General features: G+C 43.4%; 1 protein-coding gene across 1 annotated transcript in view; it reads right to left on the minus strand.

Moving 5' to 3' along the window:
• The window catches only part of SNAP23 (synaptosome associated protein 23), a 45,655-nt gene that overhangs the window by 9,226 nt on the left and 10,567 nt on the right, over positions 1-25,862 (minus strand). The window contains exons 2-5 of the mRNA XM_081095212.1: positions 12,758-12,861; positions 10,815-10,856; positions 10,343-10,391; positions 8,655-8,772 (exon numbers count right to left, since the gene is read on the minus strand). Coding sequence (XP_080951338.1) covers positions 8,655-8,772; positions 10,343-10,391; positions 10,815-10,856; positions 12,758-12,814 — 266 coding nt within the window. The 5' untranslated portion in view covers positions 12,815-12,861. The remainder of the gene's footprint in view (positions 1-8,654; positions 8,773-10,342; positions 10,392-10,814; positions 10,857-12,757; positions 12,862-25,862) is intronic.

A 25,862-nucleotide genomic window follows, 5' to 3' on the forward strand; every position in this document is an offset into this window, starting at 1 on the left:
CCCTTCCCTCCCTCCCTTCTTTCCTTCCATTCTCTCTAGAAAATCAATGGAAAAAATATCCTCAGGGGGAAGATTAACCAAAAAAACAATAATAAATAAATAAATAAATAAATAAATAAATAAATAAATAAAACCCCTTAGAAAAACGTCAGGGGTATTTTTTAAAATTATATTCTTATTTATTTTAGAGAGGAAGGGAGAGGGACAGAGAGCTAGAAATATCAATGATGAGAGAGAATCATTGATCAGCTACCTCCTGCATGCCCCCTACTGGTGATCAAGCCCACCACCGGGCATGTGCCCTTGACCAGAATTGAACCCAGGACCCTTCAGTATGCAGGCCGATGCTCTATCCACTGAGCCAAACCAGCAAGGGCTTCAAGGGTATTTTTATTTTTATAATATTAAATGTTATTTAGCAAAATCTTAGTTATCAGAGCCATTAGTCAAAGGGTGGTATTATAAATTAAGGTCCTTTTTGTCAAGTCCATATTTTGGCAGACAGTACCCATCAAGAACAAATTCACTTTACATTACACACCACAGCACAGATTTAGGACAGTCTCCACCATTCACATAATCCATGCACATGCACAGAAAAGCCATTTGAAGCATCACCTTTAGATAGCAGGTTAACAGCCCCAACTGCGCCATAAGACTGCATCTTAATGTTCCCTTTGATCAGTTACTGAGCCCGGCTTCTGATGTTAAATCTTCATTTTTAGTAAGCAGAGTAGAAAGGAAAAGATTAGGTGAGAGAATGAAATGCAGAATATAGTGAATGCCAGTCAAACAGAACAGAAGCAGCTTTAGAGTTTTCAAAACATAATGCATTTAAATTCCTGCCTGATTCCATAGAAACAACCAACATCTGAGAATCTAGATAAAAAGAAAAAATTAAAAAAACTAATCAGCGCATACTTTATCTTTCCTAAGAAAGTCTGGGTAATAATATTCTTTCCTAAAATTATGCAAATTAATATGAAGAGAAGGCAAATACTAATGAAGAGGTTGTAAAACTTCCTCACTTTTTTCTTGGTGATTACAGATTTTTCTTAATTATTTCTCTTATAATTTTTGTTGGTATTTTAATTTTAAAAAATCATTTTACATGCCAACCTGACCATCAGCCAACAAGTTTCTCAAGGACATTCAATCAACAAATACTTATTGAGCACCTACTATATATTAGGTACCATGTGAGGCACAATAATAGAGTAATGATAAATAAAACCAGAGATATGCCTTACTCATCTTTCTATCCCTCCTGTGAACAGGATGAAGGAAGTGAACTCAAATGTGAACTAAAATATAATTCAATGTTATTTTAACCAATCAGAGCTGAATATTTATACCTCAATATGACACAGGATTAGAATAGTATACAATGTATAGTACCAAATTTGAACTTCTCTAGGAAATGATCCAGAAATACCAATTTGCCGTCAAACTATGTGCTATTATGTTTGATATTATAAGCACAGACTGAAGAGAGGCAAGTAAAGACAGAAGGATACCTTGCCTGAGAATGGTTAAACTGGTACACCAGGCAGTTTACTAATCTGAGACTTCCCATTTTAAGTCTGCCTCCTTTTAAACTCTTGTTAACTAGAATTACAACTCTTCAAAGTTATTCACAAAGATATAAAATTTTTAATAAGGATATGCAATATTTTGCTTTTACTAGTAGGATTCAAATAGTAGCAAGCTAACATGACATTTATTCACAATTTTAAAATTTAATCCTGGTAGTCTTATTTTTAAAATATAGTAATTCTTTAAAAAAATTACCTGAGGTTACAATTCCCTTCTAATACAAGGTTCTGTTAATTAAAGCTATTTCCATGTCTTATTTTTAAAAAAAAAAAAAAAAAGAAGAAGATTTGCTGACCTGGTTTCAATGAATACTACTAAACAAATAAAAAGTCTCAAAGAACAAATCTACTCAAGACATTTTCTATATAGCAATACATCTAACAGCTACAACAAAAAAGTTCATTCTTTTGTTGCCAAGGTCAAGAAATGTAGGATATAGTTAAAAGCTAGGGCTCTACCTGGTTTTGAGTCTCAGCTCTTCTGCTTGCTAGTGTAGCCTCTTTGTGCCTACATTTCCCCGAATGTAAAATGGTGAAAATAAGAAAGTCTATCTCATATTAAAGTTACTGTTAGGATTAAATTGAAAGTGTTCAGAATAGTAAGAGTCTAAATTAACATTATAGGTCCACAGCTCTTATCCAAACCCTTGGATGTGAAACATTTTGAGCAGTACCACATGATCAAATACAACAATATTTCTGCAGTGAGACAAACTGACATATTAAGTGTAATAAAAAGTATAGGAGAAACCAAGATGGCGGCATAGGTAAACATGGGAAATTGCTGCCTCCCACAACCACTTCAAAAATACAACTAAAAGACAAAACAGACATCATCCAGAAGCACAGGAAGGCTGGCCAAGTGGAACTTCTACAACTAGAAGGAAAGAGAAAAGCACACTGAGACTCAGAGGAGGTGTGGAAGTAAAGTGCAGAGGTACGGAGGCTCACGTGGAAAGGGCTGGCAACTGAGGGCATGGTTGTCTTTTTCAATCGGGAGGGAGTCTCAAGCTCCCGACTACTCTGAACTCCAGTTCTGGGTGAATCTCTGGGGACCCAGACTCATAGGGGGAGAAACTGGACTGTCTGGCATCGGGTGGAACTCAAGGGCGGCTTTCTCTCAGAGGTGGTTGCAGCGATTACCTCGGGACACTGAGACGCAGGGCCTCTTAGGGTAGGACAGAGGAGCAGCTTGCTCTGCCCTGTTGATCCCCTGAGACCCCGTCCCACCCAAGCTTTTACATATGAAAGGCCTGGCCCTTTGCAATCTGAAAATTACCTAACAAACTGCAGCTGGGTCAGAGAGACCCAGAACATCCAAAAGAAGGCCCAAGGCCCCACAGCAGCTTGCATTGCTTCACAGCTGGGCCTCATCTGGGCACCTCCAAACCCCAAACAAAGAAGAGGAATCTGCAGATCTCTCCATAGCGGCTGCTGGGTAGCCTCAGGCAGAGGCTAAATTAGCACCTCCTTAGAGATCCAAGCGCCAGTGTACCCAGTGGTCAGAGTGGGACCACCGAGATTACAACTCCTCAGATCCATAAGGGACACACTCAGGGGGCAGACTCAGTGAGCACCAAAGCCCCACTGAAGCAAGTCTTGCCCCATAAGGGTGTCTCCAGCACAGAAGTTCTACCACTGCAGACCCAGCTGATTCTCACAGCCAATTGGCCTGGAGGTCAATTCCTCCCAGTGATACCTACAACAATCAAGGCTTAACTACAACAAGACTGTGCACAAAGCCCACAAAGGGGTGCACTAAGAGTGTCCACCTCAGGTAATTGGGGAGGCTGAGCCACTGGGCCCTATAGGACACCTAGCACACAAAGCCAGTCTATCAACACAGGGAAGCATAAAAGCGGAAACAAAGAAACAGGTCACAAATGACAGAAATGGAAGAAAGCACACTATTGGATATAGAATTCAAAACCACGGTTATAAGGTTTTTCAAGAATTTTCTAGAAACCGCCGATAAAGTTAGACCCTCGATAAATCTAGTGAGACCCTCGAGGATATGAAAAAGGACCAACTAGAAATTAAGCATACACTGACTGAAATAAAGGATATTATACAGAGTTCCAACAGCAGACTAGAGGATCGCAAGAATCAAGTCAAAGATTTGAAATACGAAGAAGCAGAAAACACCCAACCGGAAAAACAACGAAAAAAGAATCCAAAAATATGAAGATAGTGTAAGGAGCCTCTGGGACAACTTCAAGGGTACCAACATCCAAATTATGGGGGTGCCAGAAGAAGAGAGAGAGCAAGATATTGAAAACCTATTTGAAGAAATAATGACAGAAAACTTCCCCTACCTGGTGAAAGAAATAGACTTACAAGTCCAGGAAGCGAAGAGAACCCCAAACAAAAGGAATCCAAAGACGACCATACCAAGACACATCATAATTAAAATGCCAAGAGCAAAAGACAAAGAGAGAATCTTAAAAGCAGCAAGAGAAAAACAGTCAATTACCTACAAGAGAGTACCCATAGGACTGTCAGCTGATTCCTCAACAGAAACTATGCAGGCCAGAAGGGAGTGGCAAGAAATATTCAAAGTGATGAATACCAAGAACCTACAACCAAGATTACTTTACTCAGCAAAGCTATCATTCAGAATTGAAGGTCAGATAAAGAGCTTCACAGATAAGGAAAAGCTAAAGGAGTTCATCACCACCAAACCAGTATTATATGAAATGCTGAAAGGTATTCTTTAAGAAGAAGAAGAAAGCCGAACCGGTTTGGCTCAGTGGATAGAGCATCAGCCTGTGGACTCAAAGGTCCCAGGTTCGATTCCGGTCAAGGGCATGTATCTTGGTTGCGGGCACATCCCCACTGGGGGGCGTGCAGGAGGCAGCTGATCGATCTCTCTTGTCTCATTGATGTTTCTAACTCTCTATCCCTCTCCCTTCTTCTCTGTAAAAAATCAATAAAATATATTTTAAAAAAAAAAAGAAGAAGAAGAAGAAAAGGTAAAGATACAAATTATGAACAACAAATACACATCTATCAACAAGTGAATCTAAAAATCAAGTGAATAAATAATCTGATGAACAGAGTAAACTGGTGAATATAATAGAATCAGGGGCATAGAAAGGGAGTGGACTGACTATTCTCGGGGCGGAAAGGGATGTGGGGGGTGCGGGAAGAGACTGGACAAAAATCGTGCACCTTTGAGGACAGTGGTTGGGTGGGTAAGGGCAGAGGGTGGGGTGGGAACCGGGTGGAGGGGAGCTATGGGGGGGAAAAAGAGGAACAACTGTAATAATCTGAACAATAAAGATTTAATTTTTTTAAAAAAGAGTATAAATAGCTTCAGTTCAGGTTACATTTTGTAGCCTAATTAATGAGTTGTGGTACCACATTATGAAAAAGACAAATAAAAAAAACAAACCTTTGGCTTTCAGAGTCTTTTAGATTTCTGAATGATAGGTAAGAGACTGGACCCGAGTTGTTATTACTAATCCCAGAATTAGTAATAGCCTTTTACGAAGAAAATTAAGACCCTGTATTGACCTTTGAGAAGCTCATGGTATGGCCGTTTATATGAAAAACCTAAACGGAAACCAGGGGATGAAACTGGAAAGGTCAAAACACTGACAGAAATGAGAGCAGATATAACTGAGGACAAGAGATACCTTAGAGGCCAAGGACTCAGACATAAAGAAAAGTAGGTGGAAGGAATTACAATCAGACATCTCTAACTCTCTCCTCTTCAGGGAACAACTGTTGCATTATAGTAACCCCTTGATTCCATCTGTTAAGAAGTGCCTTCTCTTGACCCTCTGAGAAAGAGTTCTGCTGAGGTTAGAGGTGAAAGACTGCTTCAGGACCATACTCTATCCTCTCTTTCACAAGTGTCCAAGAAAATCTTGCCCATGCTTGGCTGGTATACACAAAGAGACATAAAATTAATACTTCTGTATTTTCATTTCCCACTTTCTATGGTATTAGACCATCTTAGGATTCACTGCTCTACCTGTTCAACTGCTGACTGAGAACTGATTTTGCTGTAGGTTCTAGGGAGGAATTCTTCCTCCTTGCTATTCTCTTAATATCTAATCTAACTAAAATTAATTTATTTTTTTCTCCTCTGTACTCTTCCAAGAGGGTACACAGAACACAGGAGAAAAGGATAAGTCTGCAAAACATAGCTAAGCATTTGGATAAAAAAAATTTGCGCATTTCTAACTTGTTTGCTTATAGTAATCTATAACCCTTATAGTAATCTATTACTATAATCTATAGTAAACCCTGAATGACAGTCATAGTTAATAAAATATGCAATTTTGGAGACTTATCCAAGGTCTAAAGAGATCAACAGACTTGTTTTAGAATAGGAAGCCAATGGACAAGCATAGATAGAGCACTGTCAAATCGTAACTTCTTGTGCCTAAAACAACTCTGAAGTTAATCAAAGCAACTTAACTCTGTTTTCTCTAGTAGCAATGGCACAGAGAAGGTTATCATGTGAAAGCACTTATCAGAAATTATGACAGCAACAAAAGCTCCTCCATTACTAACTCCTTTGGGGAGTAAAAATGCTGAGTCTGTAAACCTTTGTATCACATTCTTGGTTTACCACACCCTGAGACAACTAGATGGAAGTATGAAAGCTTATGAAGCTCTTAGAAGATGAGTACTCTTCAGCAGTTATGATAGCCATTCAATCTCCAGACACTGCCCTTTAACTAAGGATAAAGTTCAAAGTTGTTTTGTTAATTACTTCTTAAAACAAAGATGAACTCCAACAGAAGGTAAGATAATGATTAATTGACTTAGTCCAAACCTCAGTGTGATCTGAATAATATAGTATTTGTCAACACCATGGAGTTTGATTTACCCTAGAATAAGTAAAGAATTTAAATATTCAAATGCAGTCACCAAAAAGAAAGAATTCCTTCCTGTCAGGCATAATCTCATACACTATATACAAAGAGTTTAAAGACTTTTATCTCCTAGTTTACTAGCAATCTCAGATCTTTGGAGTCTGTTTTGAGTTTTCCTTCCTCGTGTTTGATATACAATCAGCTGATTTTAAAAGAATCTGACTTACATTTTTTTCTCTAATCTCAATGATAAGGTCTTACCTCACAGGCCTAGATTACAAAAAGTTTCTACCTAGTCTTCTTGTGTGTAGTTATATATTCCCTCCAAACCATCAACTCCTTACTCTGGCATTCAAGTTACTCTACAGCCTACTTATGTCTTATTTTCCACTTCTCATCTATATAAATCATGCAACTCAGTTAAATCAAGCTTGTCTGTAATGTTTGTTTACATTAAATCTCCCACAAAAAATGCCTTCCCAGTTCTTCCATGTCCATCCAGATCCTTCTAATTACTCAGAGCCTAATTCAAGTCCTATCTATAATAATCCTATCTAATAATAGACAAACATGGTAATTGACCGTACCTTTACTACGCCTCTCATTGGCTAATCAGCATTATATGCAAATTAACCGCCAATAAATATGGTGGCTAATTTGCATACTGCAGGCAGGGTGGGACAGCGCCATCCCGCCTGCCCTGCCGCCTTCCGGGCCTGCTATCTGCGACCCAGGGCGGCGGGCGTCCCGTGTGCGACCCGGCCCAGGGCGGCTGGGCAGGGCAGCGAAGGCTTGAAAGCGGCTCCGGCTGGAGCGAAGGCCTGGGTTCCGGGTGCCAGAGGAAAACTGGTACCGGCAGCCAGGGGAAGGGAAAGCCTATTACACGAATTTTTTCGTGCAACAGGCCTCTAGTCTATAATAATAAAAGCATAATATGCTAATTAGACCAGACAGCCAAATGACCTTCCAGACGTCCTTCCCAATGAAGCTGTGGTGGCGGAGGCTGAGGCAGAGGCAGTTAGGGGTGATCAGGCAGGCAGCAGAGTGGTTAGGAGCCATCAGGCAGGAAGGCAAGTGGTTAGGGCCGATCAGGCAGGCAAGTGGTTAGAGGCGATGAGGCAGGCAGGCAGAGGCAGTTAGGGGCAATGAGGCAGGCAGGCGAGTGGTTAGGGGCAATGAGGCAGGCAGGCAGAGGTGGTTAGGGGCGATGAGGCAGGCAGGTGAGCAGTTAGGGGTGCTGAGGCAGGCAGGCAGAGTCATTAGGGGCGATGAGGCAGGCAGGCAGAGTCATTAGGGGCGATGAGGCAGGCAGGCAAGCAAGTGATTAGGGGAGATGAGGCAGGCAGGCAGAGGCGGTTAGGGGCGATGAGGCAGGCAGGCAGAGGCGGTTAGGGGCGATGAGGCAGGCAGGCAGAGGCGGTTAGGGGTGATGAGGCAGGCAAGCAGAGGCGGTTAGGGGTGATGAGGCAGGCGAGCGGTTAGAACCCAGTGGTCCCAGATTGTGAGAGGAATGTCCGACTGCCCTTTTAGGCCTGATCCCACAGGGATCTCTGTGGGATCAGGCCTAAATGAGCAGTTGGGCACCCCCTGAGGGGTCCTAGATTGCGAGAGGGTGCAGGCTGGGCTGAGGGACGCCCCCACGCATGATTTCGTGCACTGGGCCTCTAGTCTTTCCTATAAGATGCTCTACAAATCAACCTTTATCAATTCTGTACCCTTTGCCTTAGTTGATAACACATCATCTAGCACTAGATTTATATATTTTTTACACTTTGCTATTCTTCCTCATACATCCAACCATAGGGTTAAGTCTTTTGAAGACAGGACCCAAGTCCTTTACTCCCCTGGCCATCCTCATGCAACTACCACAGAATATATATTTTGTTAATCCTCCTTGTTTGAAAGGAAAAAACACTAATTTCATCCACTTTGTATTATCCAGATGTGTATCTCCCAATCTTTTTGTGTATTACTAAAAAAGAAATTGGAACTTGATCCAAGAATTGATCAAATTTAAGCCATGGTTTTCAGTGAATCTGCCCATTTAACATGAAAAGCTTGATCTGCCTGAGGGAGAAATAGCTTAAGTTTATCTAACAAATTTCCTTATTTAGGCCCAGTCACACTTCATTACCTTCTTTGGGGATCGGGGGACGGGTGCAGGGAGGGGAGAGGGTGGGGATGCTCTTACTTTAAATTATTTTTAAAAGATCCTGATTTATCAACTCACCTATTACATGGGCAGACACAAAGACCACAGCACTTGTTGAGTTCTGTTAAAGTCTTCTCTGCCTCTTTCATGTCTTTATTTATTTGATCCATGCCTTCTTCTATGCGGTTTAGTTGTTCTAAGAATAAATTGTGGAAGTTACATTCATAATGCTAACTATTATTATAAAACAGCAAACTTCAACCTTTAATCCAACAATAACACACCATAGTGACTGTATTAGTGCCAGGAGGTTTTACATACTGTCCAACATTAAAGCAATCTTTCACATAGTAATCCTGAGGCACCTGGACTCTTACTAGGGATAGATCTGTTCTAAAGAAATCTGTATAATAAGAGCATGTGAGGATTTATTTAGAGATCACCCCTGCAACCAAATTAAGTGTACTGTGGCCAGACCAGATCTCCAGCATTTCTATCACTGAATAGGTTCAACACCTGTGGGCTGTCATAAGACTAGTAAAAACTAGAGCAGATGATTCAAGGCCAATTCAAATGGAATGTTTCCAAGCTCACCAGAATCTAGACCTATTTAAGAACTTGATTTCTGCCGAAACCGGTTTGGCTCAGTGGATAGAGCGTCGGCCTGCGGACTGAAAGGTCCCAGGTTCAATTCTGGCCAAGGGCATATGCCTGGGTTGCGGGCACATCCCCAGTGGGTGATGTACAGGAGGCAGCTGATCGATGTTTCTCTCTCATCGATGTTTCTGGCTCTCTATCCCTCTCCCTTCCTCTCTGTAAAAAATCAATAAAATGTATTAAAAAAAAAGAAAAAAGAACTTGATTTCTGAAAATGCAAAAATATCACAATGTTTAATGTATATAATGCACAGGAAAAGTCCTACTACCAAACAAATGACTGGTATACAACTCGACATTGTTGTCCCTACCTCCAATCTATAATAATAAAAGGGTAATATGCTGATTAGACCAGATAGCCAAACGACCTTCCGGACATCATTCTGGACGTCCTTCCGGACGAAGCCGCTGCAGCAGGGGCAGAGGCTGAGGTGGTTAGGGACAATCAGGCAGGCAGGTGAACAGTTAGGGACGATCAGGCAGGCAGGCAAGTGGTTAGGGGCGATCAGGCAGGCAGATGAGCAGTTAGGGGCGATCAGACAGGCATGCAGAGCGGTTAGGGGCGATCAAGCAGGCAGGCAGAGCGGTTAGGGATGATCAGGCAGGCAGGCAGAGTGGTTAGGGGTGATCAGAAAGAGCGGTTAGGGGCGATCAGGCAAGTAGGCAAGCAGTTAGAAGCGATCAGGCAGGCAGGCAGAGCGGTTAAAGGCTATCAGGCAGGCAGGCAGAGCGGTTAAAGGCGATCAGGCAGGCATGCGAGTGGTTAGGGGTGCTGAGGCAGGCAGGCAGAGTGGTTAGGGGTGATCAGACAAGCAGGCAGGTGAGGAGCCAGCAGTCCCAGATTGCGAGAGGGATGTCTGAGGAGTCCTGGATTGTGAGAAGGTGCAGGCCAGGTTGAGGGACCCCCCCACCCCATGCACCAATTCCATGCACCGGGCCTCTAGTTAGTAATAAACATAATATAATTCAAATCAGAAGAAAGAAGTAAACACTCTTATCTTACAAAAGGAAAGCACTCCCAAAGACTTAATTTTATATATGGCTGATTTGAAAGGGCTTTCTGACATCATAAGTCAAATCAAAAGTTTCTGCCAATAACTTCAACTCACCCCCTTGTTCATCCAGCATAGTGATGGTCTTGATTCCCGCATCCTGAGACTAAAAGAAGGAAAAATAGCTGATAGCACAACAACACTTAGCAAAAATAACAGACACAAAAACTGTAAGGCCTGACAAATAACAGGAGAGAATCATTTAGAAACTTAAGTTCTTAGAGGAGTATAACCAGAGAAAATTATTATCTCCAAACCAACATACTTTAACATACTACCCCCCTCCCCTCAAATAATTAAATCACAAACTCATGGTACACTGATCTTCCCTGTCATATTCCAATACTGTCAATGGGGGGAAAAGTCCCGTTAGTGCATGGTTTGACAATGATTTCATCAACTGCTGGTGTCAAATAATGAAGCTTACTGATACAACGCCCTTAACTCTTAATACCAATTCCAGCTTGTGATAATAGGATCCCTCCTACATAGTATCTGTATTTAACTTAATAATTAAACACTTTCTTACCTCAATGGCTAAACCCAGGATTCTCCTTGTACTTTCCAGAGACTAGGAAAAAAATAAGAATTTTATCATTCTCAAACATGTACAAAAAAGGAAAAATCTGATCACAGGCCATATTCATGATGCTACTCTATTTTTAAAGATTACCCCCACACACAATAGAATACTATGCAGCTGTAAAAAAGGATCTCTTTGAGATGGCATGGAGGAACCTGGAGAGTATTATGCTAAGTGAAATAAGCCAATCACAGAAAAACAAATATCACATGATCTCACTTACATGTGGCATCTAATGAATAAAATAAATTGATGAACAAAATAGATCCAGAGACATTGAACCATGCAACAGACTGGTGTATTTCAGAGGGAAGGGGGGGAGGGCAGAGGGATTAAACAAAGAAATCATATGCATATGCATAACCCATGGACAGACTAAATACTGAGGCAAAGGCCTAGGGAGGGGGTGGGAGCAGGTCAAGGGGTGGGGGGAGGGGATATCTGTAATATTTTCAACAATAAAGATAAATTAAAAATAAATAAAGAAAAAATGTTGTCAGCACATCAATTCCTCCCTTAAAACGGGTGGGGAATGTCCAGCCCTCAGGCCATATAAGACCTGTGAAATCATTTGGTCTGGCCCTGCCAAGGCATTATGGGTAAGTTAATTAAATGTTTGACCAAATATAGCAGGCTAATTTTTAAGTTGATAATTTTGTATGGCCCACAAATGGTATTATAAATATCCAAATGGCCCTTGGCAGAAAAAAGGTTTCCCACCCCTGCATTAAAACAACCAAACAAAAAGTTGAAAACTTCCTACCAGGTACTCATTAAGAAAAAATATGAAGGGTGAAGTTAATGGAATTTATAAAATTTTTTAAAAATATATTTTATTGATTTTTTACAGAGAGGAAGGGAGAGGAATAGAGAGTTAGAAACATCGATGAGAGAGAAACATTGATCAGCTGCCTCCTGTACACCCCCAACTGGGGATTGAGCCTGCAACCAAGGTACATGCCCTTGACCGGAATCGAACCTGGGACCCTTCAGTCCGCAGGTCGATGCTCCATCCACTGAGCCAAACCAGTTAGGGCAAGGATTTATAAAATTTTAATGTAAGCAGGAACCTAAGTATATTACACAGATATCAGAAAGTTCTGTTAAAATTAACCGTCCAGAATTCCTCAAGTCTACAGTATATTTGATGTAAGTAACTGTGAGGTAATAATTACCTAAAAAATAATCATATAAACTGTTTCATTTACTGTATTTAGTTTTCTGGTAAAACGAAAAAATAAGGAGCTAGTAATGGCACTGTAGGACAAATGCATTCTTTGATATAACGGGACTTGGAAGAGGCCAAAATGGTCTTCTAAAGAAGTCCTCTCATCCCTCCACTGTGAACACTACAAGAAAATTAATTATAGGGGAACCTCGGTTTTTGAACTTAATTTGTTCCGGAAGCTGTTCAAAAACCAAATCATTTTTTCCCATTAGAAATAATGTAAATTGAATTAATCTGTTCCAGACCCCCAGTGATTCCCTGTTTTAACCTTTCTCATATACAGTACATGTCTACTGTACTATTTAATCTATAAATAAACACTTTAAAAACAAAAAGGACATGAAATGTAAATGAAAATTTAACAAAAAGGAAAGTAAATGTACAGTAAAAAATGAAAATTTTACAATAATTATAAGCAGCAACAAAAGCAAAACAAAAAAAACAACACAAAAATATTCACGGCACAATATCTTAAGATTTTAACAGCGGTAAATTGACTCATATTTGCTCATTCTCTCCTTTGTTTGTCACCTGAGAGATACAGGACTTATTGTACAGGTATCAGCATAAAAGGATTGTCAGGTTAAGAAGTGAATTGTTCGAGATGGGAGAAGTCCGAGAAACAAGGTTCTACTGTGCTTATTCCAAGTAAAACATTTACCTCATCAGTAACCTGGTGAGCCCTCAACTGAATTTCTTCTGATGACAGATTATCCATGATGAATTAAAACTCGTGATAGGCACAGAAACTGAAATGTAGATACTCTGTAAGAATAAGAATACAAAAAAAAATTTGTTTGACCAGAATGTGGACTTTGGAATTTAAGATATTTACCTTGAAAAAAGGATAAAAGGGCCTGTCTATCTCACAGGTGAAGAAACTAAAACAGAGAGGATTAATGGATGCTTAAATGCTAGTTAGTACCAGAGGTGAACCTAAAACTAGTGAAGTGCTGTTTCTAATAGGAAAGTGGTCCCTCTACTTTGAGAAGGAAGGTATTACTAGAACACAAGCTTTAAAGACTTAAAATAAATTTGTGGTTATACAATGTTCATTATACAATGTTTGAATATGAAAAAGCAGTAAGGTGAAGAAGGCTAGGTTAGGCAGTGTTCCATCAGTAATATAACAAAATTCAAAGTCATGTGCCTAAAGAACACATTCTAAATATGCTAGTTGTCCAGGCTACTCATTAGAGAAAATAAAATATTTTCATTCTTAAAAAGAAGAGGGTAATCCTATATAATAAAAGCCTAATATGCAAACTGTCCCGTCGACCAGGAGTTCGACCAGGGGGCAGGGCCGCCAGCGGTGGCGGCGGCATGTGCTAGGTGGGGGGGAGGGGGAGAAGGAAGGTGCCCAGGCCAGCAGCTCATCGGTGCACAAATTTCATGCACTGGGCCTCCAGTCTTGATATAAGAGCCCAGGAAAGAACTAAGGTTTTTATTAACAGTAGACCCACACTTTCCAATTACTATATTGTTTGCTGTTTTAGTGAAGTCATTAAGTAGCGGAACAATTATTCTCTTATACACAGTAACTCATAAAGAGGTCTCATAGACATTCAAACTAAAAACATAATTAGTTGTTATTGAGTACTACTGTTATGTATGTGGAGCCCTATCCTATATAATAAAGAGGGAATATGCAAATTGACCATCACTCCACCACAAAGATGGCACAGCCCACAGCAGCGGCTGAGTTGCTATAACGAGCCTTAACAAGCAATCAGCAGGGACCTGAGGCTGCGCCCTCCCCGCCCCTGTGGGGCTTGACAGGGAACCTCAGACCACACCTCCCCCACCCTGGCGCCAGGCCAGGGGGAACCTCAGGCCATGCCCCCTGCCCAACAGGGCTTGATGGGGGACCTGAGGCCATGCCCCCCACCTGGCGGGCTTGACGAGGGACCTCAAGGTGCTGGGCCAGGGGACCTCAGCTGCTCCTCTTGCCCCGACGCCAGGCCAGGGAACCTCAAGCCGCGCCCCCCCCCCCCACCTGGCGGGGCTTGATGGGGGACCTCAGGCTGCGCCCTCCACCCCAGCACCAGGCCAGAGGACCTCAGGCCATGCCCCCTGTCCAGCGGGGCTTGATGGGGAACCTCATGCCATGACCCCCGCCCTGGCACATGGCCAGGGGACCTGAGGCTGCGACCCCCACCCAGTGGGGCTTGATGCGGGACCTCAAGGTGCGCCTCCATCCCCGGTGCTGGGCCAGGGAACCTCAGGCTGCTCCCCCAGCTGTGGAGGCAGACTGGGGGACCTCAGGCTGTGCCCCCGCCTGGCAGGGCTTGATGGGGGACCTCAAGGTGTGCCCCCTTGCCCCAGTGCTGGGTGGGGGGACCTCAGGCTGCTCCCCTTGCCCCAGGCCAGGGGACCTCAGGCCATAACCCCTGCTCAGCAGGGATCGACAGGGGACCTCAGGCCACACACTCCAAACAATGGGGCTTGACAGGGGACCTCAAGGCATGCCCCCCACCCCGGCCTGGGGGACCTCAGGCTGCGCCCCTGCCCCGGCACTGGGCCAGAGGACCTGAGGCTGCACCCCCCCTGCCCAGCAGGGCTTGACAAGGGTGGGACCAGCCAGGTCTGGATCTAGCCCAATGGGGGGGTGGGGGGGGCCAGGTCTAGGTCTCGTGCAATTTTGCGGCACATGTGGGTGGGCAGGGACTTGACTATGGGTCCCATGGTGCGTCCCAGATTCTGACAGGAGGAAGATTTTCATATACATTTTACTAATTTTCTTTCATCTCTGACACTTCTATTATAGAGAAAGGGCAAATAGCAATATTAAAATATTTTCTCTAATTTCCTTTTAATATGCACGAATTTTGTGCACCAGGCCACTAGTGGGGTAATAAGCAATGTGTGACAGATCTAGGCTGTTTTCTTTCTTACTTTTTTATTTAAGGAGAGGAAGGTAGAGGGAGAGAGAAACATCCATCAGTTGCCTCCCATACTGTACGTGCTGATGCAATCTGAGTAAGTGCCAGGACAGGAATCGAACTCACGACCCTTTGGAGCACAGGCTGATGTTCCAACCACTGAGAAACACTGGCCAGGGCTAGGCTGTTTACTTTTCATTTGCTAGCTTTGTATTTTTGAAAACTAATTTTATGAAACTCTTTCAATGACACAGATAAATCTGGCTCACATTCTGGATTTGCCCCCGGGGACATCTGGCAATGTCTACAGATAGTTTTTTGGGTGTGTTTTGTTTTGTTTAAAGATTTTTCAATTGATTTTTAGAGAGAGAGGGAGAGAGAGAGAAACATTGATCAGTTGCCTCCCGCATACCCACTAAAGGAGATCAAGCTCACAACCAGGGCATACACCCTGACTGGGAATTGAACTGGCAACCTTTCAGTGCACAGGACGATGCCCAATCAACTGAGCCACACTAGCCAAGGCTAGAGTCAGGTTTTTTGATTGTCACAAGCTTGGTTGGGGGTAGTGTTACTGGCATCTAGTTTAGAGGCCAGGGATGCTGCTACCAGTAAATATCCTATAATGCTCCACAACAAAGAATTATCTGGCCCAAACTATCAAAATGCTGAGGTTGAGAAATCCTGCCATGGAGTACACGCACTGATAAACAGGGAACCTAGGTAATGTACTAGACTAAACTCTTGTGTTATATCTTTGTATCTCTAATACCTAACAGAATCTGACAGTTGTAAATGTGTGCTGAATGAACAAATAAGTAGAAAAAGAAGGTGTATTCTCAAAGTATTTTAATGGATTTTAGAAACAAAGCTACAACAAGTAATAGTATCACAAAGCCTGCAAATAACCACTAGAACAACAAACCAAAAACTGCTATTACATGTATATGGTCCGGAATGGCCTGCTGGTCACATACAAATCTTTTTAGTCCCATTCATAGCTAACCAACATTTTAAGTAGAATAGTCTTTGGTAAAACAAAAAGTGAGATTACTACATTCCCAGCATAGGAATGTTTAAAATTCTGTCATAGCTCTTTGGTGTTTTTAAGGTCTAATTCAGATTTTTAAAAATTATTTTCTTTTTAAAATATGTTTATTGATTTCAGAGAGGAAAGGAGAGGGAGAGAGATATAGAAACATGGATGATGAGAGAGAATCATCGATCAGCTGCCTCCTGGATTCCCCACTACTGGGGATTGAGCCTGTAACCCGGGCATGTACCCTGACCAGGCATTGAACCATGACCTCCTGGTTCACAGGTGGATGCTCAACCAATAAGCAACATCAGCCAGGATAATTAAGATTTTTTTTAAAATTAAATCTTTATTGTTCAGATTATTACATTTGTTCCTCTTTTTTCCCCCCATAACTCCCCTCCTCCCAGTTCCTGCCCCACCCTCAGCCCTCACTCCCCACCCACTGTCCTCATCCACAGGTGCACGATTTTTGTCCAGTCTCTTCCCGCATCTGCCACACCCCTTTCCCCCCCAAGAATAGTCAGTCCATTCCCTTTCTATGTCCCTGATTCTATTATGATCACCAGATTATTTATTCACTTAATTCTTAGATTCACTTGTTGATAGATGCATGTTTGTTGTTCATAATTTGTATCTTTACCTTTTTCTTCTTCTTCCTCTTCTTAAAGGATACCTTTCAGCATTTCATATAATACTGGTTTGGTGGTGATGAACTCCTTCAGCTTTTTCTTATCTGTGAAGCTCTTTATCTGACCTTCAATTCTGAATGATAGCTTTGCTGGGTAAAGTAATCTTGGTTGTAGGTTCTTGCTATTCATCACTTTGAATATTTCTTGCCACTCCCTTCTGGCCTGCAAAGTTTCTGTTGAGAAATCAGCTGACAATCATATGGGTACTCCCTTGTAGGTAACTGACTGTCTTTCTCTTGCTGCTTTTAAGATTCTCTCTTTGTCTTTTGCTCTTGGCATTTTAATTATGATGTGTCTTGGTGTGGTCCTCTTTGGATTCCTTTTGTTTGGGGTTCTCTGCGCTTCCTGGACCTGTAAGTCTATTTCTCCCACCAGGTTGGGGAAGTTTTCTGTCATTATTTCTTCAAATAGGTTTTCAATATCTTGCTCTCTCTCATCTTCTGGCACCCCTATAATTCTGATGTTGGTATGCTTGAAGCTGTCCCAGAGGCTCCTTACACTATCTTCGTATTTTCGGATTCTTTTTTCATTTTGCTTTTCTGGTTGGGTGTTTTTTGCTTCTTCGCATTTCAAATCTTTGCCTTTATCCTTGCACTCCTCTGGTCTGCTGTTGGGAGTCTGTATAGTATTCGTTATTTCAGTCCGTGTATGCTTAATTTCTAGTTGGTTCTTTATCATAACATCGAGGGTCTCATTAGATTTCTTGAGGATCTCACTACATTTATCAGCGGCTTCTAGACAGTTCTTAAGAGACCTTAAAAGTGTGGTTCTGAACTCAATATCCTCCATTGACAGTTTTGTCCTGTTTCTTTGTCTCCGCATTTTTTATGCTTTCTTGGTGCACCCCCTAGTGGTCTTTGTGCGCAGTCTTGTTGTAGTTAAGCCTTGATTGTTGTCGGTAATACCGGGGGTGATTTGACCTCCAGGCTAACTGGCTATGAGAGTCAGCTGTGTCTGCAGTGGGAGAGCTTCTGTGCTGGATCTCTAGGGCGGTGCTAATCTAGTGTTTGCCTGAGGCTATCTGGCAAATGGTTCTGTGCAGGGCTTGGGCGGGGCAGGTCCCCGGGGATCTACAGGGCGGGCCGAGCGAGCAGTTATGGCTGCTCTCAGTTCTGCCCCTAGGGGCTCTGCCTCACAGAGTCCCAGCAACCGCTGCAAACCTCGGAGAGAAAGCTGCCTTCGATTTCTGACCGAAGCCAGACAGTCCCGCTTCTCCCTTTTGAGTCTGGGTCCCTAGAGACTCACCCGGATCTGGAGCTCAGAGTCTGAAACTCCCTCCCGATTGAAAACAACAACCGCGCCCTCCGCCGCCAGCCCGCTCTGCGCACACTCCGCACCTGAGTATTTCACTTCAGCACTGCGCCTCCTCTGAGTCTGGGTATGATATTCTCTTTCCTCCTAGTTGTAGAATTTCCACTCAGCCAGCCTTCCTGTGGTTCTGGATGATGTCCGTTCCGTTGTTTAGTTGTTTATTGAAGTGGTTGTTTGAGGCAGCAATCTCCGGCGTTAACCTATGCCACCATCTTGGTTTCTCCTCAATAATTAAGATTTTGAGCCTTGCTTAAAGCTGTTAATCCTCATGAAAAATAATGTTATCATTAATTATTATTGTAAAAAGATGAAAATTTAATTTTATACCTTGCTTGCTATAGCATGACTGCAGTTCTGGCAAAAGTTTCATATTCTAAGACATGGAGGACTTTTTAAAAAATTCTTTATTGTTTAAAGTATTACATATAGTATTACATGTCTCCTTTTCCCCCCATTGACCTCTCCCCGCCACCTCCATCCCCCAGCACATGCCCTCACCCCCTTAGTGTCTGTGTCCATTGGTTATGCTTATATGCATGCATACAAGTCCTTTTGTTGATCTCTTACCTGCCCCCCAACCACGGGCCCCATCCTACTCCCCTGCATTCCCTCTGAAGTTTGACAGTCTGTTCGATGCTTCTCATCTCTGCAACTATTTTTGTTCATCAGTTTATGTTATACATTATATTCCACAAATGATATATATCATATGAAATCTATCTTTCTCCGACTGGCTTATTTCGCTTAGCATAATGCTCTCTATGTCCATCCATGCTGTTGCGAATGGTAAGAGTTCTTTCTTTTTTACAGCAGCATAGTATTCCATTATGTAGATGTACCAGTTTTTTAATCCATTCATCTGCTGATGGGCACTTAGGCTGCTTCCAAATCTTAGCTATTGCAAATTGTGCTACTATGAACACAGAGATGCATATATCCTTTCTGATTGGTGTTTCTGATTTCTTAGGATATATTCCTAGAAGTGGGATTACTAGGTCAAATGGGAGTTCCATTTTAAAATTTTTGAGGAAACTCCATACTGTTTTCCACAGTGGCTGCACCAGTCTGCATTCCCACCAGCAGTGCACAAGGGTTCCTTTTTCTCCACATCCTCACCAGCACTAGTTGTTTGTTGATTTGTTGATAGCCATTCTGACAGGTATGAGATGGTACCTCATTGTTGTTTTGATTTGTATCTCTTGGATGATTAGTGACTTTGAGCATGTCTTCATATGTCTCTTGGCCTTCTGTATGTCCACTTTCGAAAAGTGTCTTTTTAGGTTCTTCGCCCAATTTTTTTATTGGATTGTTTATCTTCCTTTTGTTAATACGTATGAGTTCCCTATAAATTTTGGAGATTAGACCCGTATAGGAGATAACATTGGCAAATACGTTCTACCATGCAGTAGACTTTCTTGTTGTTTTGTGTATATAGCAAAGATGGAGATTTATTGAAGAACAAGTACAGACTCCCACATGGGGAGGGGGAAAGAGTCCCCTTGTTTTGTTGATGGTTTCTTTTGCTGTGCAGAAGCTTTTTATTTTGATGTAGTCCAATTTGTTTACTTTCTCCTTAGTTTCCATTGTCCTAGGAGCTGTATTGGTAAAGATATTGCTATGACATATGTCTGATATTTTGCTGCCTATGGATTCTTCTAAGATTTTTATGGTTTCCTGTCTTACGTTTAAATAACATAAGAGGACTTTCTTGAATTATGAACTGATTGTTCATTAGATATAATCATAAATGGAACCACATGCTTTAGTAATTTGCTAATTGTTTATGAGCTTTTGGCTTTATCACAAACAGGCTAATGCTATACTTTCTTTTTGTTAAACTTTTGTAGTTATAATTATGAAAAGAAAAAAAGTTGCTTTTGTACCCTCTTATCTCAGTTTTTGTAACCTTTCCTTTCTGTAATATCCCCATCTCCTGTCCAGGTAGCTTCTGCCTTCTCCATCACTTCCTAGAGCCCCAACAAGATACCTTTCAAAGCCTGCCCTTCCCAGGCAGTCTGCTCTAAAATTATCTATCCCTCTCAAAGCCCAACAAAGCAGAAAGTGATAAGAAGAGTAATACACACTAATCAATTAGTGCCTGGAAATGACACTTTAGCCAGGTTTTCTGATACAGTATCCTATGAGTATAAAATAAAGTCCTTTTGGGAGTGAGAAAGTCCAGATCTCTCAAATTGTATGACTTTGTAATTCTATTCTTAGAGGTGATACTTGCCAATTACAAGTCAATACTTGCTATTTTCCTATTTAAAAAGAGCAAAACAGCATGTAGGTTCATAAAGAGGCTTGAATGCAAAACTGACCTCTGCCAAACTTGAAGATTCCAAGAGTCCTGCTTTCTAAATATCCTCCTATAAAATAGAGCTAATATGCTAATTAGACCAAACAGCAGAACAACCTTCCGGATGAAGCCGGGGCTGCAAGGGCTGAGCCCCTTGCACGAATTTCATGCATTGGGTCTCTAGTATCTATATATATAAAGAGCCAGGGGCCATTGCAACCGAACGGTCAACCAAATAGGCTGACTGGGGCAACAAGGCCACCAGGGATGTTAGTGAGGGACGGCCAAATGAATGAACACCAGGCTGCATGGGGCGTTAGTGAGGGACGACCAAACGACTAAGCAGCAGGCTATGTGGGGTGACCAGGCCAACAGGGGGTGCAGTTGGCGGCAACCAGGCTGGCAGAGGGGGGCAGTAAGGGGCGACCAGGCCAACAGAGGGGGACAGTGAGGGGCGACCAGGCTGACAGGGGGGGCAGTTGGGGGCAACCAGGCTGGCAGAGGGGGGCAGAGGGGCAACCAGGCAGCATAGGGGTGCAGTTAAGGGTGACCAGGCCAGCAGAGGAGGGCAGTGAGGAGCGACCAGGCTGGCAGGGGGGCAGCTGGGGGTGACCAGGCCTGCAGGGGGGGCAGTAGGGGCAATCAGGCAGGCAGGCAGGTGAGCAGTGAGGAGCCAGTGGTCCCGGATTGTGAGAGGGATGTCCGACTGCCAGTTTAGGCCCAATTGGGCCTAAAGCAGCAGTCGGACATCCCCTGAGAAGTCCCGGATTAGAGAGGATGCAGGTTGAGCTGAGGGGACCTCCTCCCCCATGCACAAATTTCATGCACTGGGCCTCTAGTTTAAATATAAGCATATGTAGCTGAGAGGTGGATGTGAACAGTCACTACTGGCACGACAACAGGGATATCTGGAAGAACACACCCTTTCAGTGAACTCAAATGTGCTTCCTAGTACTTTTTTCCTTCCCTGAGCAGATGACACACAAGACAAGAAACAGACTGTAAAGTTCTCACATGTCAAGCCGAAACCGGTTTGGCTCAGTGGATAGAGCGTCGGCCTGCGGACTGGAAGGTCCCAGGTTCGATTCCGGTCAAGGGCATGTACCTGGGTTGCGGGCATATCCCCAGTGGGAGATGTGCAGGAGGCAGCTGATCGATGTTTCTCTCTCATCGATGTTTCTAACTCTCTATCTCTCTCCCTTCCTCTCTGTAAAAAATCAATAAAATATATTAAAAAAAAAAAAAAGTTCTCACATGTCTGGCAGTGCCGGGGTCCAACCCCAGCGGGTCCAGGGGTCCCCAAAGGTGTGGACGGAGTCGGCGAAGAAGGAATGACACGGAGACAGCGTTCAGTTGATCAGCAGCCTAGCCAGGATCTCCAGCCAAGTTCTGGTCTGGATCTCCAGCGAAGTTCTGTTTAGGATCTCCAGCCAGGTTCTGTGTCCATGGTCTCTTGCTAGGTTCTCCAGCCAGGTTCTCCAGGTTCTCCAGCCAGGTTCTGTAGCCATGTTCCCTCACTAGGTTCTCCAGGCAGGTTCTGTCCAGGTTCTCCAGCCAGGTTCAGTCACCAGGTTCTAGTCAGGTTCTCTTGCCAATTTCTGTAGTCAGGTTTAGTCCAGGATCTTTTGCCATGTTCTCTCCAGCGAAGTTCTTCTGTCTGTAGAGAACGTTCTGTGTAGGTTCTGTGCCTAGGTTCTGTCTCTCTTCCCGTTCTGTCTTCTTACATCTGTATTTATACCAGTTGATTCCAATCCTATCAATCTCTATTTCAAAGGTTAGGGCGTTTCTTATCTCCATTCCAGGGAGTAAAGATTATGTAGCTTAAGCATGATTGTTCATAGTTAAAGTGATTAATTACCCGCCTGGCACTTAGTTAAGAGGTTTTATTCCCTCCCTAACTTCAGGGGAAAATCCCTTCCTGGGGAAACAACCTTTCTCAGAGACCTTGGTTAAAACACATAGTGCCTAGAAGGTGAGCAAACATATTAAGAACAGTATGCCATATATGCCAGGTCCCTTGAAACAGCAAGGATGGACTGGCTCCCGGCATGGCAGGCTGACATTAGGACACAGGCTTCCTAAGACTTTTTTACTTTGGATTCTTGAGGATGTTGCACTCGTGATTGTAGTAAACTAGAGGCCTGATGCACGAAATCTGTGCAAGGGGCTTGGCCTTAGCAGCCCCGGCTTCCTCTGGAAGGTCGTCCGGAAGATCGTTGGGCTCTCTGGTCTAATTAGCATATTATGCTTTTATTATTATAGACTAGAGGCCCAGGGCACAAAAATTTGAGCACTCGGGGGGGGGGGGCCCTCAGCCCGGCCTGTGCCCTCTCGCAGTCTGGGACCCCTCGGGAGATAACGACCTGCTGGCTTAGGCCTGCTCCCGGGTGGCAGAGGGCAGGCCCAATCCCTAGGTGCAGCCCCTGGTCGGCTCAGAGCAGGGCCGATTGGGGAGTTGGGGCACCACCCCGTGTCATACACAGAGCAGGGCGATCGGGAGGTTGCGATGCCACCCTCAGTCATGCTCAGGGTAGGGCCAATTGGGGGGTTGGGGCACCATCCCGTCACACTCAAGGCAGGGTCGATGGGGAGGTTGCAGCACCACCCCCTGTCATGCACAGAGCAGGGCCAATCAGGGGGTTGGGGAATTTCCCCCTGTCACTCACAGAGCAGGGCCCATCAGGAGGGTTGGGGCTCTGTACCCTGTCACGCACAGAGCAGGGCCAATCAGGGGGTTGGGGCACAGCCCCGTCACGCACAGAGCAGGGCCCATCAGTGGGTTGGGGTGCCACCACTCTCACACTCAGGGCAGGGCCAATGGGGAGGTTATGGCTCTACCCCGACACACACAGAGCAGGGCCCGTGGGGGGGGAGGGGTTGGGGCACCGCACCCTGTCACACACAGAGCAGGGCCGATCAGGGGGTTGGGGTGCCGCACCCTGTCACACACAGAGCCGCAGGGCGATCAGGGGGTTTGGGCGCTGCCCCCTGTCACGCTGATCCCGGTGCCGGGAGGCCTCGTGGCTCCACTGATCCCGGTGCTGGGAGGCATATTACCCTTTTACTATATAGGGTAGAGGCCTGGTGCATGGGTGGGTGCCGGCTGGTTTGCCCTGAAGGGTGTCCTGGATCAGGGTGGGGGTCCCCACTGGGGTGCCTGGCCAGCCTAGGTGAGGGGATGATGGCTGTTTGCAGGTGATCACACATCCTTCAGGGTGGGGGTCCCCACTGGGGTGCCTGGCCAGTCTGGGTGAGGGGATGATGGCTGTTTGCAGCTGGTCACACACCCTTCAGGGTGGGAGTCCCAACTGGGGTGCCTGGCCAGTCTGGGTGAGGAGCTCAGGGCTGTTTTCAGGCTGGGGGTGACTGAAGCTCCCAACCGCTCCTTTTTTTTTATTCTGGGCCAGCTTTAGCTTTGAGGCTTGGCTACAGCTCTTAGGCCTCCACTGCTGAAAGTAGGTTTCTGGCCTTTGCTTACAATGTTGCGTTCCTGTTGGCTGAAGCTCGGCAGGTTTCTGGGGTTTTGTTTAGCTTCTATGTTTGTTACATAGTTGCTTGCAGCTCAGAGGCCTGCAGCAGCAGGCGGGGAATGTTGGAGTCCTCCGTCACTGAAGCAAGCAAGCCTCATGTTAGTTTCAAGCTGCCTGGCTGCCCGCCGCCATCTTGGCTGACAGTTAATTTGCATATTGCCCTGATTAGCCAATGGGAAGTGTAGCGGTCGTACGCCAATTACCATGTTTCTCTTTTATTAAATACGATGGGAGTAAGAGATAAAGCAGAATTGTAAGGGGAAGGACAAAAGGAAACAAAGAATACTCCACAGGCTCTTATTAGCCTTTACTAAACTCCTCAGAAGTGTCGGGGAGGTTACGACCCAGAATTAGCTATATAGCTTTACTCATATTTACTATTATCTCCAGTAGTTTTTCTCATGGAGTCAGGAAAGGGCTATCCAGAATGCTGAAGTAAAGAGAATTAGGGGAGGGAGTGGAGAGGGGAAATGAAACATCACTTGACACAAAGATCCTATTAAACTCACTTTTTTCCTTAGATATAAATTAATAGATTAAATATCTGAGTTACTTTACCAATGCTTGAGGAATGTAACACACTATGCTAACCATGTGCCTTTGAGAGAAAAATAAATTTTTTTCAGTGTTTTTACATCTTTTTTTCTAATATATTTTATCGATTTTTTTTTTTTTTTTACAGAGAGGAAGGGAGAAGGATAGAGAGTTAGAAACATCAATGAGAGAGAAACATCGATCAGCTGCCTACTGCACACCCCCAACTAGGGATGTGCCTGCAACCAAGGTACATGCCCTTGACCAGAATCAAACCTGGGACCCTTCAGTCCGCAGGCTGACGCTCTATCCACTGAGCCAAACCAGTTAGGGCAAGTTTTTACATCTTATCTCCTTTACTATGATCTATTTGGACTTACTAGAAGACTTTTAATTTATCCTTAATTTATTTTCTATTATAAACCTTGAGGGGAGTGAGGAGGAAGAAATGTTCATTGAGTACCTACTATATGTCACGTACTCTACTAAGTATTTATATAGTATATCATTATCTCTGTTATGCCACTTTATAGATGGGGAAACTAGGGCTCAGTTTAAATAAGTAATTTGCCCAGGGTGACCGAGTCAGTAAAGCACAGACTTAATATTCAAACTTGCATCTACTCTGAAACCAAGGATAGTTTATGGTCTGGTAAAAAGTCTTACTGTTTGATGCACCTACCCTTAACAAATATAAGATGATATAAGAAGTGCTGGATATCCCAAAATAGGCTAGGCACCCTTCCTGATGGAAGACTTGACTTGGGGTGGTGAACAGATAACACACTAAGTATACAGATGACACATTATAGAAATGTACACCTGAAACCTATATAATCTTATTAACTAATGTCACCCCAATAAATTCAATAAAAAATAAAATAAAACCATGAAATCTTTTTTCTTCTACAGATTCAAAGACAGTTAAATGTAAGAACTAGAAAGTCCAGGGTAACCAAAGTTTTCAGCTGTTTTATAATAACTTAGACCTGGGAAGAAGGAATACAAACAAAAAAAAAAGGGCTTAGAATTTAATCAACAGGAGAGCCATATGTCTTCACTGATAAAAATGGACAGAGACTCAGGAAATAATGGAGAAAACACTTTAAACCACTATCAATACCACAGTGTTCTGTTCTCCCAAGACCAATATAAGAATGATTTTATAAAATAATCCAGTTTATACTGAAAAGCAAGGATTTTGCATTAAAATATCCTACCAAGTTAGTTTCTTGCCTTATTCCATTTTATCTTAAAAGAAAAATTAATCACAATATAAGTTGCTCCATGTGTTATACTCATATAGTTTATTACTGTACTCTTAACAGTTTGCTAAAATTTGCAATTCTCAGCCCTGACTGGTTTGGCTCAGTGGATAGAGTGTCAGCCTGCGGACTGAAGGGTCCCAGGTTCGATTCCGGTCAAGGGCATGTACCTTGGTTGCGGGCACATCCCCAGTAGGGAGTGTGCAAGAGGCAGCTG

Source organism: Myotis nattereri, assembly GCF_964212035.1.
Source record: "Myotis nattereri genome assembly, chromosome: 1".
Lineage (NCBI taxonomy): Eukaryota > Metazoa > Chordata > Mammalia > Chiroptera > Vespertilionidae > Myotis > Myotis nattereri.